The sequence below is a fragment of the Orcinus orca genome, chromosome 17, assembly GCF_937001465.1.
Source record: "Orcinus orca chromosome 17, mOrcOrc1.1, whole genome shotgun sequence".
Lineage (NCBI taxonomy): Eukaryota > Metazoa > Chordata > Mammalia > Artiodactyla > Delphinidae > Orcinus > Orcinus orca.
In genome coordinates this window covers 42,924,990-42,939,375 of record NC_064575.1, presented here as the reverse complement: position 1 = coordinate 42,939,375, position 14,386 = coordinate 42,924,990, and the positions used below count along the sequence as shown (strand labels likewise).

The 14,386-nt window shown below is 36.0% G+C and overlaps 1 protein-coding gene across 1 annotated transcript in view; it reads right to left on the bottom strand.

Moving 5' to 3' along the window:
• Nucleotides 1-547: 547 nt before the first annotated feature.
• SLC26A7 (solute carrier family 26 member 7) overlaps nucleotides 548-14,386 on the bottom strand; it is a 183,671-nt gene continuing 169,832 nt past the window's right edge. The window contains exons 15-18 of the mRNA XM_004283220.3: nucleotides 10,747-10,847; nucleotides 5,331-5,385; nucleotides 5,145-5,248; nucleotides 548-4,067 (exon numbers count right to left, since the gene is read on the bottom strand). Coding sequence (XP_004283268.1) covers nucleotides 4,032-4,067; nucleotides 5,145-5,248; nucleotides 5,331-5,385; nucleotides 10,747-10,847 — 296 coding nt within the window. The 3' untranslated portion in view covers nucleotides 548-4,031. The remainder of the gene's footprint in view (nucleotides 4,068-5,144; nucleotides 5,249-5,330; nucleotides 5,386-10,746; nucleotides 10,848-14,386) is intronic.

Genomic DNA, 14,386 nt, shown 5'->3' with positions numbered 1-14,386 from the left:
TTACCAAACTTTGAGAAATAAATGTCTATTGTTTAAGCTCACCAGTCTGTGGCATTTTATCATAGTAGTCTGCTAAGACATTCCTGTTATCACCATTCCTGCCACCCTATCTCAGGACACAACACCCACTTTTCTGCCATACTTTCTATCTTCTTTCCTTAATTTATTCTTATTCTTAGCACATATTATCATTTAACTTATAATAAAGGTATTTAAAGTTTATCCCATTTATTTTGTCTTCCCTTGTTAGAATGTAAGTTCCATGAGGGAAGGGATGTTTTTTCTGCTTTATTCACTGCCATACCTCCAACACCTAGAAGACTGACTTATCTTCTTGTTCTTTGAGCAGTAACCTTTAAAATTCTGGAGAATTGAACTCAGCCTAGAAACTCAGGAAAGATAAACAACAGTATATAAATGAAGAACCCAAACAAATTAAAAAATTAAATTATATATTAATTAAAATTAGAACACAAAGGATTTAAACCTGGTGTAAAAGGATTGTGTAAATGTAGTGTTGCAGCAAAAAGTAACTTTATTAGCCTTCCATAAATTGACATACCATACCCTACAATTTTAGGTTTAAATTTTGTAAGAACAAATTACAAAGAATATTTAATCCAGGAATTGTCAACACATTAGACTGTGGTCAGTCTAAGACAGCAAAATGTATTATTTGCTTTACAGGAGGGTGAATAATTTGAAATAATGGACACAAATCCATTTAAGCATAATAGTTACCATATTTCAGTTTATTTCCATGTAAATTGGTTGTTATATGCTGAGTCAGTGCAAAGGATTATTTAAAAGATAATTAAATGCATTGAAAAATATAAAAATATGTGTGACATATTAGATGATACGATTTTTAACTAAAAATCTTAAGATTGTGCAAGCCTCACTTAACTCTCTATTGAAAATCTGGCAACAAAATCACTGCCAAAAAAGTATATTTTACATTGAATTAGACGATCATCCCACAGTATGCAGAACATGCATTTCTAAGCATATGTATGTTCAAAAACATACTAATATATTTTGGTAACCACTAAATGTAAAACATTATCCATACAGGGTATTAACACATTAATGTTTTCATTAAAAAAGAGAGATTTCTTTCCTCATTACATTACACATTTATACAGTAGAGATCTGTCATATAAATTACTGCAAAGTAATTCAAGTTAGACTTTATAACACTTGAATCATATAATCAGGGGAAAATAACCTTTAAAATGAAAGACAAATGGTAAAATTTAAGGGCATTTAATTTGCATAAATATAATGTTAACAGTCTTTTTCCTGGTTACACACTTTATGGTTAATTTATATATGTCACTCTATTAGGTCCTTAACTGGTCTTATAGGTCAGTTTTAATTTTTCCCAATTTTATTTTACCATAATAAGTAATATGAAAGTAATTTATCATATACAAAAATAAGGTAATCTTATAAAACTAATTAATCATGACTAGAAACAGTCTAGCATCAGTGCCCTATTATAGTTCTCCTGTTATTAATGTCTGCTTTGAAATAAACGTTTATGTTTTAGAATCTTGTGTGTCTGAAACTCATATTCAGTTATTGAGCTTTCAAAACTCAATTTCAGGGATTCCTACAGGTCTAGTCACTGGGATCTTAGTATGCAGGATAAGCCTTAGAACATAGGGTTATTTATGGTACATGTTTTTGTCTTCCTTTCCTTTGAATATAATAACATTTGACACCAAAGTTATTAGCTTTTAAGTTTTATCCATTAGATGTCTACTATAAACACTGAAATGCATTCAAATACATCTTCTCATACAACTAGGTGTCAGCTTTGTTAATAAAATAGAAGAAACCATCCATTGATTACCTGTAATGATTTTAACGCCATCTACAGTCCATAATCTCTAACAAATTAGAAAATGCCTACAGTGCATGCATTTAATAATAGACTAAATTTGCATAGAAATACATCAATTTATACATAGCAAAATATATTTCTTTCTTAACTTCCCTTGACTCATGTTTATGTGTCAATGACCAATGGATTAGCGATGGTGAATGTTGCCACCATCCACCATTGGAATAATTTAATCAGAAAAGGAGAGTGAAATTCCTTTCTTTAAGGAAATTTTGCTTCTAATTATTACTTCCACATTTTCTTGGAACAGTATTTGATGGGAAGAAAAGTCGGCTTCACTCATTTCAATCCAAATTAGTGATGAAAGAATTGAAGCTTCCTGTGGGACAAAAACTACCGTTTGTAGTTCATGTCAATCAGAATTGACATGGCTAAATAAGTTACGAGAATTTGAAATGTTTATTATTCCCCTTTCATTTTATTACATTGTTTGCCTAGGACTCAATGGTAAAAATAAGGGCCATGTGAATGTTTACTACACATTTGCTAGGAACCATTACATCACACGGCAGATATTAGAATTTACTCTTACAGATGTTCTCAAAAACACCTAAATTACCAGTCTTTAAATTTGTTTTCAAACTACTTCTCAAACTCACTTTAAAGTACTTGGCTTTTTGTTAACTGGTAATTTCTAGAACAGTTAAAATGTCTTAAGACTAGGGCTTCCCTGGTGGCGCAGTGGTTGAGAGTTCGCCTGCCGATGCAGGGGACACGGGTTCGTGCCCCAGTCTGGGAGGATCCCACATGCCGCGGAGCAGCTAGGCCCGTGAGCCATGGCCGCTGAGCCTGCGCGTCTGGAGCCTGTGCTCCGCAACGGCAGAGGCCACAACAGTGAGAGGCCCACGTACCGCAAAAAAAATAATAATAATAATAATGTCTTAAGACTAAAGAGTGCATCTACATCTATCTTTGAAAGTGAGATTTCTTCATAGGTAAATCAAATTGTTAGATAAAAATATGAAACTATATACTTGTATGTGATTGAAAATATATGAAGAAACATGAAAATAATAACTTATACAGGTCAGCCTGGCCTGTGGTATTTATTTGTCAATACCCTGGTGGTTTAGTGGGTTAAAAGATAATCACTTACCTAAGCTCCCTTCTAACAAAAGAAAAGAAAAAGCATTCTAAGGAGATCTATCTATCTATAGGGATATAGATAGATAAATGTATTATATTATACATTTATAATATAGGAAAGTCCCTCTGAAATAGGAAAGTCCCAAACTACTACAGTTAATCCTATATTGGAAAAGTACAAAGCTATTCTACTGGTGATATTTTCTCTTCTAAAAATCATATTTGTGAAAAAATCATAAGGGGTTCAACTTCCACATTCTCTGGTTCCAAAAAAACTAAAGCTGAAAATGGAAACTCTTATGGGGTGGGAATGTGGAAATTAGGGCTATAAGTTCTGAAGATCCTAAGCAGTTCCAATATTTACAGCAAAACAGACTAATGTCAAGGACATGGTTTCACTGGGATACTACTTATGTTGAAAACATTCCTGAAGACATCCATGCATGGAAAGGTATGGAGAAGAATGGTTTCTAGTTTGCCATTTATTTTTGTTTGATTTACTTTCTGTGAATTTCATAATCATATTGCATGAAGTAACATTTAAGCTTATTGATATTTAATGGCTTCTTTGGTTAGGGAAAATGGCACACTTGCTAAGTTGTTTTTATGTATTAGTTACAGGTGATCCTGCATTTTTACAAATGGCTTGCAAATGTTCTAAATCTCTTATCATATGACAAAGTATTTCTCACTTTTACAAATGAACTACAACAAACTGAATTAACACAAAATACTTTGGTATGAAAAAAGGAAATAAATTCATGTTTACCTTTCAGTACACTAAAACTAAATGCATACTGATTTTTATAAAATAACTATAGAATAACCTACAAAGTGAATTTGCTTACTAACAAAGATTAGATAAAATTGTTGGCAAACCTTGAGCAGCGGTTATGTGGTTAGTAAGTCACATCACACTTATTTTAGTAGAGGTCATTTGTAGGATCTACACAACAAAAAATGTTGTGAAAATACTTGAGTATGGCCTCTTCGGGGCAGTTGCTAAAGAAAAGAGCTGTACTGCAGCAAAAGAGTCTCAGATTTCACTGTGGTCACTGAGTTTGCTCAAATTCTGAAATAGAAGGGGAAGAAATTAGCAATTGCTACTTACTTAACCCTTAAGTTGATATCATAGTCAAAGGACAGTAGTAACTGAAGCAAGCTGTCCAGCCAAGCTAAGAAAATGGATATTCTCTGAGGCATCAGAGCATAGAAGTTTAAAGCTCCAGGTCCTAGGTCAGACTGCTGACTTTGAAACTGGCTCTACCATTTACAAATGGTATAACTTCCCTGGACCTCAGTTTCCTTATTTCTAAAAATAGGTTCAATAATAGTATCTACTTCATGAGGTTGTGGCAAATTTAGTGAAGTAACATAGGTAAAGCTCTTAGCACATTCCTGGAACATAATGAGCACACAGTGAATGTTAGGTATATAACAGTAGTAGCAGCAGCAGCAGCAGCAGCAGTAATAGTAGTAGTAGAAATGATAATAATAACAATAATATTATTATTATTCTGTAAATACATACTCTTCTAATTGCACATAATAGGGATGACTCAGAGAGATAACAGATGCTGTTCTAGGGATAAGGAAAGGCCAAACAATTCAAAATCAAAGAAAAATTATGGGAAATCAAAGTTCTAGGAACAGTTCTTAAACTAACCATACAGCCCAGTATTGGAAGATAACTTTGACACTTCAAACCATGTGAGTGTTGGGCTCTGCAAATAGTATTTCCAAAGGTGGCAGTATGAGCTTAGAGTAAAGGGTATGAGAGCAGCAAAAAGCTATAAGGCTATATTTAGAGTTTTTGCATTTGACAGAGGTGGATTCCAATTCCCAGGATAGTGGATCCTGGAAGATGCATTTATTTTTATAAGCAAGCAGTTTGCACTTAATAGGTGATCACCAAATCCTCTAAGCAGTGATATTGTTGGAAGATCCAAATTATTAAACAATTCATAACTTGTCCAAAAAAGGAATGAAAAAATTCCTTTACTTGTAGCAGAGGACTTTGAGGAGGGGGCACATTTTAATATGTTTTTAGATATCAGTGGGATAATAGGCTAATATAAAAAATGCAAAGCCCATGTATTCTACATTTCAATTTTCTTATAATTCTGGCATGCAAACTTGCTCAACTCACCTTATTTAAGTGGATGTTAGTTATTGCAGCAGATACTGATTCAAAAAAAATTGGTTTCTCTGAATCTAGGTTTCCCCAGTATTTCATTGCTTTTATCAAAGAAGCTATAAGAAAACACAAGTGATATAAGGTTACATGGAGCAGCAGAAGGATCATGTCCAATGTTAGCCAAGGATACTCCCTTACCTGTGCAGTGGGCTAATGATACATCCACACTCTTGTTCTTGCAGTCCGTGTAAACCTGGAAGAATTAAAATAGTACACCCACAATTAATTCAGGATAGCTGGCAGGAAGGAATAAGATGAGCTTCAGAAGGCAGAATTTCTAGTAAACAAAAAAGCCAATGTTTATGACACCACACCACCAGGGGGTGGCATTGTAACACATTCAGGCATACTCTGACCCACTTCTAAAAGAGATGGTCTTAGCAAAGGAAGATGAACACCAGCAAGGCATTTACCTTTTTTTTTCTTTCTTTCTTTCTTTTTTTTAAATAGATCTTTATCGGAGTATAATTGCTTCAGAATACTGTGTTAGTTTCTGTTGTACAACAAAGTGAATCAGCTATATGTATACATATATCCCCATATCCCCTCCCTCTTGCATGTCCCTCCGACCCTCTCTATCTCACCCCTCTAGGTGGTCACAAAGCACCGAGCTGATCTCCTTGTGCTATGCTGCTGCTTCCCACTAGCTATCTATTTTACATTTGGTAGTATATATATATGTCGATGCTACTCTCACTTTGCCCCAGCTTCCCCCTCCCCCTCTGTGTCCTCAAGTCAATTCTCTCTGTTTATGTCTTTATTCCTGCCCTGCCACTACGTTCATCAGTGCCATTTTTCTTTTTTTTTAGATTCCATATATATGTGTTAGCATACAGTATTTGTTTTTCTATTTCTGACTTACTTCACTTTGTATGCCAGACTCTAGGTCCATCCACCTCACTACAAATAACTCAATTTCATTTCTTTTTATGGCTGAGTAATATTCCATTGTGTATATGTGTCACATCTTCTTTATCTGTTCATCTGTCGATGGACATTTAGGTTGCTTCCATGTTCTGGCATTTACCTTTTATGTAACTAAGTTTTGCTGCTTACATTTTCCATTTTAATTAATAAAAATAAAAACACCACCTTTCCTTCCCTATAAGAATGATATAAAATTGTTTTCAGCCATCTTTTATTGGAAGTCAAGGACCCATCTGTGAATATGATGAAACTGCTTACCTACTGCTTACTTTAATATTTTACAACAATTTGCACATATTCATGGATTCTCTAAACCCCATCCATGGACAGTAAATTGAGAACCTCACTATAATCAAAGCCAAGTTTCATTGCCCAACTTCCATTTTTATGGTCCACCAAGATGAGAGATCCTGACTAATTTTCTTGGCATACTGCAGGGTCTTGCCTTCTTTAAGTCCTAGAAAATCTCAAGTAGTAACAACCTTACTGAAGGCCCTGATCTTAAATTCACCCAGACCAAAGTCAGCCGACAAAACTCAGTAAATCCAGAAGTTTTAGTAATAGTAGGTTGGATTTGGTTACGTAATAGTAAAGTGTCATACATATAAAATGTAGAATGCTGCGTTTACAAAACTTTTTAAGGGTATGCATGATACACCCAAAATTTTCCCTTATATTCTTCCAGCAATAAGCAGTTATCTCTATGGTAGAAGAATTATGGAATAATAGGAGACATCACTCTGGGCATAAATAAACAAGCAAATAAACAAATAAATAATACATGGTCTGAGGCTTGCCATTGAATAAATGGCTCCTGTTTTCGTAAGTTAAAATGACAATTCAAAGTGATCTATCAGTGTTTTACTTTTTCTTAAGCTCAGTGAAGCACAAACACATTGCTATGGGTGGTTTATTGATGCTGATAAACATATTCTCTAGTTCAGTAAGTAGAAGTGTCCTAAGTAGAAGAACAAATAGCATTCACTCCATTTACTTCAACCTATACCTCTTAGGAGAATCTTCCTTATACCAAAGTGACTGAGAAAATAATCCAGGGAGTGTTTTTGGGAAGCAGGGAGACATGCATGGCTGAAGAGATTCTGTGGCTCTTAATCTGGACCCTATTTCAGGGTGGCAGGAACTAAGAAGTAGTATTAGTTGCAGTGATATTATTTTAAGAAATGACTTTTGCAAAGTGAGAACAAATAGAAGCTAGCATTACTGAGTACTTAACTAACTTCTAGAAACCTTTTTATATGCTTTATATACAATATGTCATTTCTAAGCTTCACAACAACTCGAAGTGTTTCTACTTCCAGTTTACAGAAAAGCAAACAAATACTTAAACCCAGATCCTAGAACTAGTTATGTAGCTAATACTTGGACCTAGAATTTGTCTATATTTAAAGTTTATGGTTGTAACATACATCATAATTTACTGTAACCATGATGAAATAAACTAAATAGTAATAAGGAAACTAAAAATAGCAAATTGAAGGGCTTCCCTGGTGACACAGTGGTTGAGAGCCCGCCTGCCGATGCTAGGGGACACGGGTTCGTGCCCCGGTCCGGAAAGATCCCACATGCCGTGGAGCGGCTGGGCCCGTGAGCCATGGCCTCTGAGCCTGTGCGTCCGGAGCCTGTGCTCCGCAACGGGAGAGGCCACAGCAGTGAGAGGCCCGCGTAACACAAAAAAAAAAAAAAAAAAGCAAATTGATACAAAACTGCTGGTTTTGTATATACAGAAGGGCAAATGTCTTTCTGCCCATTTAAAAATAAAATGCATCAGTTGACTTATTCTTTCATTATGTTGTGCAATATTTTAAAACCATTAAGATGAATTCTTAAAAGTTTCTTTCTCACCATGCCCAAAACATAGATTATTTGAATTCCTCTGAATTTTCAACCTTAGATCTTAAACTCACTGACAATAAGTAACCATTTCCTCCTCTTTACTAACTCTAAGTCCTGATTTGCAATATCTAGAGAGGACAGCTAATAAATACTGGAGTATATTCAAAACAAATTTTAAATACAATTAAACAAAAAATATACATACTGACTTTTCCCAGTAAAAGGACAATCCTAGTCTAGTGTTGTTCAAAACATAATCCTTGGACAAACTACATTGTTTAAAATGAATATTCCTGGGCCAGAACCAGGACTCAGAAAACTGCATTTTTTTCCTTCCAGTTTTATTGAGTTATAATTGACATACATCACTGTATAAGTTTAAGGTATACAGCATAATGATTTGACATACATACATCATGGAATGATGACCACAATAAGTTTGGTGAACATCCATCATCTAATATAGATACAAAATTAAAGAAATAGAAAAAAGATATTTTTCCTCTGATGAGAACTCTCAGGATTTACTCTCTCAACAACTTTCATATATAACATACAGCAGTGCTCATTCTATTTATCATGGTGTACCTACATCCCTAGTACTTTTTATCTTATAACCAGAAGTTTGTACCTTTTAACTGCCTTCATCCAATTCCCCCTCCCCTCACCCCTTGCCTCTGGTAACCACAAATCTGATCTCTTTTTCTATGAGTTTGTTTGTTTGTTTGCTTTTGGAGTATAATTGACCAACAACACTGTGTTAGCTCCTGTTACATAACATAATGTTTCAAAATTTCTGTACATTTCAAAATGATCACTCCATCAAAAGATTGCATCTTAAATAAGCTCCCCAGGTGATCCTTATACACATAGGTTTAACAGTGCTCTTCTAGACCTTGGCAACACAGTAAATAAAAGTGCTGAACACAAGAAGCCCTCCAATGATGAGAGACTCTCTGTTTACAGTCAGGATTTAGATGCAAGAAAAGTATTGAGGTTGAACCCTATGCCAAATTGTGCAAAGTTTTCATGGTGAGCAACAAGAAATTAAAAGCATATTACACGTGGAAAATTTACCAAAAACAGCCACTAGATTTAAGGCCTAGGATATTTAAAATTCAATTCTTTTGCATAATTTATTTTTTTTAATATCTACTAAATCTGAAACAAAATCGCCCCCCCATTTTTACAAAATGAATAAACTGAGATCCAGACAGGTTAGACAATTTTCCTAACACCTCCCAGCGGGTGTGATAGATCTGAGACTACGCTCTGTCACATAGTAAGCTGCTTCTCTTCACATAGTCCCACCCCATCTTCACAGGAAAGCCAGACTGAAGCTGAGTTTTGTACTATCTTGAGTTTGAAAGGTTGGACATTTCAAATTTAAAATATGAATGAATAGAGACAGTTATGCAACACCATGAGAAAGCAATCAAAATCTACAATGTGAGACTTTCTAGGACTACTGGTTTTAACTCTTTAAAAGTCAATGTCCAATTTTGACTTCTGGCCATCAAGAGTAATTAATATAAAGACTATCCTATCCTTCGTAAATAGGTAGACAAATGGAGAAAATATATAAATTGTTTTTCGACAACGGGAACAGGCAGAAAAGGACTGAGTTTTCTGAAAGAAAAAAAAACAAACGAGGTGAGCTCTCAGATCATCTCAGCTTTCTGCTTCAAAGCAGTTTGTGGACCGTGACATGATGTGGGGGGGGGGGGATCCAAGCAAAATGCAGCCAATTTACTGAGCTGAGAAGACAGAACTGGCATTTAGGAAGGCTTGAGTGGGTGAAATTTATGGGAGAGAGTAATGGAAAGAAGGGAAATATGCAGGGAAAGAGCTCCAGAAATTGCCATAGGTTATGATTAAGTTTTTGGCTGAATACAAAGCCTCACACAGCAGGAGACTGTATGAAGCCAGGGTAAGAGAACCGCTGGGGAACAAACAGCCAAAGGCGAGATGAACCAAGTTCCACACAGCAGAAGCTAATGGAGGACTGAGGACAGCTGAGAAATAGACATTGCTTGGTCCTCAAGATCCTCCCTCATATTTAGGGTATTGAGGAGAGAATAAATGGAAATTAGAAAGGGAGTACATTCCTTGTTGACTTAGTATTTACTCAAAAAAAAAGGAGGAACAATTCCAGAAGTGTCTGAGTTTTCCTTGAATTGGCAAAATTAGATGTTCCATCTAACTAAATGGAGGCTTCAGTTTTAAAGAAATAAAATTTTATTTTTTGCAACCGGGATCATGGAGACCCCATGGATATCATGGGGTAGAGGACACGATTGTCTGAGAGAATGGAGAAAAACCTCTGCACTGAGTATTATTTCAGAGACCAGGAATTGTTTCAGGTCAGACTGTACCTATCCATGATGTGAGAGACAACATCCTGCCATCATCAGGCCACTTGCTCATGGAGGGGACTTTTCTCCTTCTTTCTAGAAACCTAGGAGTTGACTGCCCAGCATCTGCTATACCCATTACATCCCAAGTCTATGTTCTGTTCTAACACCCCACATGAATACCCACCTCTACTCCTCCCGCGCTCTCCAGATTCACACACAGCTAGAAACTTCACGGCATCTCCTGAAAAGAAATCTACAGTAGTGGGAGTAATAAAGTCTGTGCCCTTTGGAGAGAATGGGTGAGATGAGTATTGAAACAAGCAGGATCAAAACCCCAGAGCTGAGAGAGAGGCTGGTGAAACCCTGTTACTAAAGGGAAGGGAAAGAATCAGTCCAAACACAAGCTGTGCAAATACCTCAACAAGCATGGAGACTCCAGAATAGTCATAAAAGGTCAATCCACTGCAATCTAGGATTAAAGAACACTTCTGATTCAGGCAGGGCTGTGTTGCTTCTTCTGTAGGAGGAACAGAGTTGAGTTAGGGAGAATTCTTAGAGATTTTTACTGTTGACATTGTTGAACATTGGGAAGATTAATGGTGGCCTCGTGTTTAACAAGGTTAATTCCAAACACTTTTAATTTTTACATTTTTCAGTTAATTACTAATTATTTTTGAACTCTTTGATTTTTGAATATTCAAATGTTGTCTCAGGTAATTATTACATAACTCAGATAGGAAGATGGGCTAACTTAATTACCAGTATCATTTCACAGATAAACAAACTGAAGCTCAGCAAGTTTAGACGATTCTGAAAGGAGACCTGGCAAGTTAATGCCAAACACAGCCCAGAATCGAGGCCGCTAGACATCCTCAAAGTTCTCTTTGCACAATATCCCACATTTTCTTTCACGCATATGCCCAGAGGTAGAGCCCTATTTTGTGGTGTCTGAAGTTTATACAATTTTCGTGTCACACTAAGGAAAAGATTCTATCTTGGAGCGTGTCCCTCAGACTTAAAAGCGTTCTGTGTGAGGGGCCTGAAAATTAAGCTTCATTTGGTTCATAGTAAATCTGACTCTGAATGCACCTGGTGGGAATTTTGTTTTTAATTAGGAGTTCATGACCTCTTTCTCACTAATGTCCTCAGGGCCACAGTTTTCTCATGTGAAATGATATATTTCTAAACAGTGACAGGCCACCACATCTGAGGTCCCTCTAAAGAGTGATAAGGTTCTGAGAGCAAATCATGTAGGCCAAGATTCCCCCACCATTAGTAGGGGGAATTCAAATAAACTCCAATTCATTCATTATTATGAAATTCTCTGAAAATATACATTTTTAATTGGAATAGTTTTGCTATTTAAAATGTCCATGGTTTTCCTCTATAGTGGCTACAGAAAAATTGGAATATGGTTGTTTCTCAATTAGCATTGAAGGGAAGTATGAGGGAAAACCGGTATTTTTAAAAACTAAGAAATGTTACAAAGTAATTTTTAATGTATTTTAAGAGTAGTATTCAGGTATAGGATTTGTTTCCAAGTTTCATCTTTAGATGTATATTCATATTTATTAATTGAAATAATAACAATAGAGCATGAGTTTGTTCAAGAAATTTTTTGAAATGAAGTGAACCATACAAATGTGCAAGATCCTATCCCTTTCTTCTAGGAGTTTATCCTTGAGTGCCAAGGATAATGTTGGTAAATAACACATGATTAAAAATGAAAGAGAATGGAAAATTAAAAGAGGAAGAAGTCTCTTTGGAGCAATCAGGGAAGGCTTCACACAAAAGTAAGCTTGAAGGGTATGTTTAATTCCAAAAAGTAGAAACAGGATGGAGTTGTAAGCATTCTAATCATGTAGACAGCTTTAATTAAACACTAATGATAGTCTGAGATCTCAAACTTTTCCTGCTCCCAGTCAATCAATATTTATTGGGGGCCTACCTCATGCCAGGCACTCTAGTAGTGCCTTCTGTTTCCCTTTTTCTCCCATGAGAAGGAGGGCTGAGGGTAAGCATAGATCCAGGCTATGATACTGGCTCCAAATGGTAAATTAGAAACTCAAACAAAATGAAAAGTGAACACAACTTAGCTCTTCCACTGACCACTCGGTAGTAACCATTATAATTCAATATTTGCCTAACTAAAATAGGACCTAGCCCTACTATACCAGGGCTCTTATTTATAAATTCAGATATAATGTGTCCCTGCTCATTATCAGAGATTGGAGAGAGGGTTTAAGAATACAGGAAAAATAAAAATATGTATCCTAAGCAAAGATAAACAGTGGAATGTTGATTGGTATTTATTCCTTTTATCTCCTAGTCTCACAAACACACACACACATGCACACACATATGCACACATATATGTTGGCACTACATTAATTAGTTTAGAGATACATTTATTCCACCTTATTTAGAATTACAGAGGCAGAATTACTAGATCAATATTAAAAGATTTGCTAAGACATTTGGCCAATTATTTGTTTGTGATATGTATTTCCTTGCAAATTTTTTATGATTCATAAATATATTTTTATCCAATTTGGAAATATTTTATTGAATTTTAAGAGTATAAGAATCTATAACAAATATCAGATAAGCTTTCCTGCAAAAGTTCAACAATTAACAAGATAAACATATATAAAATATATATAATGGAGTAGATATTTCCTTACAAAGGTAGATATAAAAATCTTTAGTAAGACTAATCGTTTGCAATGTACCATGGAGTTCAAAATTTGAAGGGCTTGTATGCAATTCTCCTGAATATATCTGTTTTAAAAAATAAACTGTATGTGATTTTTTAAAAGACATCTCAGACCAGCTCTGTTTACATCTTTTCAGAATGTCAATAGTGTACATATCTTTTCAAGCTCTATGTTTAATGAAAACATATTTATACCATGGAAATCGGCAAGTGCAACAAATCAGTGCTTTTCCAACATCCCATGCCATAACCTCCACTCCAAGAGTTGTTTGTCAAAAACTTACCAGCACATCATTACGTAAATCTGGGTACTCTTGTTAAACAAAGAAAATAATCAGTAATGTTTAAAAATTCAATGGCTTGGATTAAATAAATAACTGAAACCTCTGACATATTTAGCAATAGATCTTAAAATGACAGTGATACTCTACACACAGCCTGCTGTCTCCACCTCCATCTTGAGTTGGGATGCTGTGCAACCGCTTTGAGCTAGAAACTCTGGTCTGAAGGTGCTGGGTTTGAGGTCTCTGCACACTGCACCCTATGAGCCAGTGAAACTAGACTAAATGCAAAACAAAAGAAAAAAAAAGTGGCCTGGAACTGTACCAGCAATATTTTCAATGTCCTCCTGTATACAATTTGGTGAGTTTGGACATATGCAAACACTCATGAAAACATCACCATGATCAAGCTGAAGGTGTCATTACTGTGATCTGTGGGATGATTCTGCACACGAGCTGGTATTTCTCTTTCCTCTCATCAGACTTGGAGCCGTGTGGCTGGCAGGGTCTTGGTGCTCCAGCTGGTGTCAGCTCTGTGCCTCTGAGGTGGGAGAGCTGAGTTCAGGACATTGGTCCACTGAGACCTCCCAGCTCCATGTAATATCAACCAGTGAAAGTTCTCACAGAAATCTCCATCTCAACCCTAAAACCCAGCTCCACTCAGCAAGCAGTAAGCTACAGTGCTGGACAACCTATGCCAAACCACTTGCAAGACAGAAACACAACTCCACCCATTAGCAGAGAGGATGCCTAAAATCATAATGAGGTCACAGACACTCCCCAAAAAGCCAAACAGATGCAGTCCTGCTCACCAGAAAGACAAGATCCAGCCGTATCCACCAGAACATAGGCACTAGTACCCTCCACCAGGAAGCCTACACAACCCACGAACAAACCATAGCCACTGGAGGTAAAGACCAAAAACAATGGGAACTATGAATGTGCAGCCTGCGGAAAGGAGACACCAAATACAGTAAGTTAATCAAAATGAGAAGACAGAGAAACACACAGCAGATGAAGGAGCAACATAAAAACACACCAGAAAAAAAAAAAAGAGGA